This window comes from Malania oleifera, chromosome 7, assembly GCF_029873635.1.
Source record: "Malania oleifera isolate guangnan ecotype guangnan chromosome 7, ASM2987363v1, whole genome shotgun sequence".
Taxonomy (NCBI): domain Eukaryota; kingdom Viridiplantae; phylum Streptophyta; class Magnoliopsida; order Santalales; family Ximeniaceae; genus Malania; species Malania oleifera.
In genome coordinates this window covers 13,277,244-13,280,777 of record NC_080423.1, presented here as the reverse complement: position 1 = coordinate 13,280,777, position 3,534 = coordinate 13,277,244, and the positions used below count along the sequence as shown (strand labels likewise).

General features: G+C 35.3%; 1 protein-coding gene across 2 annotated transcripts; it reads left to right on the top strand.

The window, feature by feature from the left end:
• The first annotated feature begins 1,371 nt into the window (after positions 1–1,371).
• On the top strand, positions 1,372–3,534 carry LOC131160034 (uncharacterized). 2 transcript variants are annotated; one of them, XM_058115321.1, is made up of 3 exons: positions 1,397–1,487; positions 1,559–2,026; positions 2,866–3,534. In XM_058115321.1, the coding sequence occupies exons 2-3, from the start codon at positions 1,594–1,596 to the stop codon at positions 3,453–3,455; spliced, it is 1,023 nt and encodes a 340-aa protein (XP_057971304.1). In that variant the 5' UTR covers positions 1,397–1,487; positions 1,559–1,593; the 3' UTR covers positions 3,456–3,534. The 2 variants fall into 2 exon arrangements, with proteins under 2 accessions (XP_057971303.1, XP_057971304.1); XM_058115320.1 differs by having other exon boundaries at positions 1,372–2,026.

The following is a 3,534-nucleotide window of genomic DNA, read 5'->3' as shown; positions in this document are numbered from 1 at the left end:
TAAACACATATATTTTCCATTTAAACCATTAAATTCATTAAAACTACTAGCTTATTCTATTCCCCTTACCTAATTTCCTGAACTACACCTGCAAGGATCCCGAAATTATACCCGCGGCGCACACCCGAACCTTGAATTCATATAATTTATCAATTCCACCCCAAATAAAATACTATTTTAATATTTCTTAAACTCATAAACTTCAAATAAATAATTGAATTACCAAAAACCACAAATTTGCTCAATTTCCTAAATCTTACCCTAACCTTGGATTGGTGCCTAGGACCCCCAAATTGAAAATTTGCTGTGGCTAAAATGACGACGATCAAGACTAAGACCCAGTGGTGTTGCCCAATCATTGATTTAGTTGAAGATTTAAGGAGAAATTGAGGAAAGAGAGGGAGTATACCTTACCCCAAGAGTGGTGCCTACAATGTTCGTACAAAAAATCCACTCCAGTAGGAATGTCGATGGCAGAGATAGGATCCTAGTGGTATTTTCAATTTTTCGATCGGCCGAATATTTGCGAAGAAATTGAGGAGAGAGGGAAGGCGGAGGAGAGAGACGGAGAGTGAAGAGAGTGGTAGTCGCTGGGGCTTCTATTTCTAATTGAAACCAAATTTCAATTTCAATCCTATAGCTTATAGGTTAAGCTTCCTTTATATATATATATAACCATCATATAACTTAATTTCATTAATTAAATTTAATAATTAATTAATTAATAATTAATCTTTTTTTTTTTTCGGGTTACTACAAGAAACCTCAAACATAGAAATTTCAAAACTGTTGCAATGTTTCTAGAGAATATATATATACTTTTCGTAATGCTAAAGTTAGTAACCTTCATTACCTATAAATATCTCATAATTAATAATGATAATTTGCCTAGAAATTTTTATACATAATTGTATCACCATGAATCATTTGAAATTTAATAATCACAAGATGTCATGTTACCATAAATCCTATGTTACTTTAGTGGGTTCAAATATTAATATATAGTATCTTGTCATAGATTACAAAATCTATGGAGTAATGATAATTACTTATAAGTATTTATACTATCTAATAATTGTGTCGTGGATTAAAAGTGAATGTAGTATGTAACAAGTTAGTGAAATGATGGGAACTTGGGTTCGATTGAAACACCTAAACAATAAAACTAGCCGCAACCCACATTTTCCTCCTCCCTTCCTTGCAATGTCACAATGTTTAGAAAGGTTCCAAAAAAACGCATAATTCCACGTCTCCATGCCTTTAATCTTGTGTGACATAGCACTCATGCCCCTCCCCTTCTTCTCTCTTGCCCTTTTCCCTCTATTTATTGCCTCTTGTTTGCTTTTCAACCTTACCTCCATTTATCCTCTTCTATCCCCTACTAGTATCCTCCTCAAACAACACCTTCTTTCTTCGAAACCAAGTTTTATTTTACATATTTCTTCCATACGCTACCTGTATCTATAAATTCCCTCCCTATTTTTAAGGTATACCACTTTAGAGCAACCTTTTATACTATTATTTCTATTTTCATTTTTGTTTTATCTTTTATATATAGGTACTTACATATCCTCCACCCCAATAACTGCTACCATGAGCTCATCATCCCTTGATCTATTCCTTAGACTCCAAACTGCAAACAGTGAGATCAAAGGGTTTCCTGGTGGTAGTCTCACAGAATTGGTGAGAGTTGAGGATGCTGCCTTCATCTTGCTAAACTACATTGAGGGACATATAGTCCAAGTGGTTCGTGTTGGGGACTTCACCGTTCGTATGATCATGCGATCCCATGATTCTGAAAGCATCATGCTAATTACCACTTGTATGGTGGAAGGCCTCCACTGGCCCCTCACTAGGGATGCACCTGTGATTCGCATTGGTGATTATAGCTTTGCTTTTGCCCTACCTGACCTTCTCTATGGTGTTTCCTTCCCTAGGAAGGTGGGGGAGGACACCATGGACTCTTTGGGGATGGTCTTTAGCAAGTTCGGATTCTACCAAGACAATAGAGGAGATGCTCCAACCGGTAATTAATGACTTTTTCTTTACTTAATTGATTAAATAATTCTCTCTTTGGTTTTCACTAAGTATGTTATCCACCATGATTAATTAATGAATTATTACCGAAATACGTTACAATTAACAATTAGGATTTTATTAATTAGAAATGAATTCATTAACTGTGAGAAGTATAAAGGGGTTACTTTGGGTGTTTCATAGCATTACTTTGAGTATTAAATTTCATTTAATTAAGAAATACACACACACACACACACATCATCATCATCATCATCATCTTAGTGTTAGTTTTGTCATTTAAGTATTTTTGACATGTACAAGGACCACATCATTCATTGTCCACCTAATCAATTAATTATCATTGTAGGTAATTAATATACTCCATTAATTAAGGAAAATGAGTTTTTTTTTTTTTGTTTTGTGTCAGAGCTTAATTAATACAATAAATGTCTTAGAAATTGTATTTTGGATTGTACCCTTAAAACATATAAGAATGGGTCCCATATTCATATGGGTCCTACAGTGGTTGTCTTATTAAAACATTTAGAGATGCAATTTCAATTTTGAAAACTTAATAATTGTTTCTATATAATATATTTTATTAATGACTGGTTAGGAAATCATTCCTCTAGTTACCAATATATATAATTATAATGCCAAGAAAGAATGGCCTAGTTAGACAAAACAGATAACACAATATTGTTCCATATTTATATTATATAACCTCTTAATATGATAGAGAAAACATTTCCTATTATATTTTCTTCATCATTTTGATAAGCTATTCATGTCGGATTTGGGTGCATGCATGTGGTGTTCAATATTGATCTAATGGAAAATTCATAGGACTTTGCAACACCGACCCAAACTTCTGGATGATTTGGCGACCCAAAATTGAGGGAATCATGAACAAGCACTTGGTCCAGTTTGGCCATAAGCCAGGAAGATCACCTTCCATCCTAAGTGGCCAGAAGGTCGACTTGCTGAGAGTGATCCGAATGTCGGCGACCACCCACCTAGTCAGCAAGGGCACACTTCTGGATCTTTTCATGCCCTTCCATGCTCTCATCACCATTCATGATACCGCCTTATGCTGGCCCAAGGAAACCTCACATATTGATGGGTCAAATACTGATTCAGATGATGTGATTTATCCAAGTGTAACCATTTTTAGTAGGTTGGTTGAGGCTGTGGACCTCATGTGGGCGTTTGCCATAGGAAAATCTCACTTGTTGGAGAAACACCAACCTGCTAAGTGCCTCGTGCAGCCGTTGGCTTTTAAAACTTGGACACTAAACCCAGATGGCATTCTCTTTGTAATGAAAATGTTGTCGCACATCACCACCCAAAAAGAATCAGCTAATGGAGGGAAAGAAGCTTCGACAATATGTAGCGAGGATATCAAGTTTCCCATTCTAGAAGAGTATGATATATAGGTAATTTTGAAGTACTAATGGTGGATCACTACCTAATCAAAAGGTTGTTCTCTTTGAATAAACAAAGTTAACTAGAATA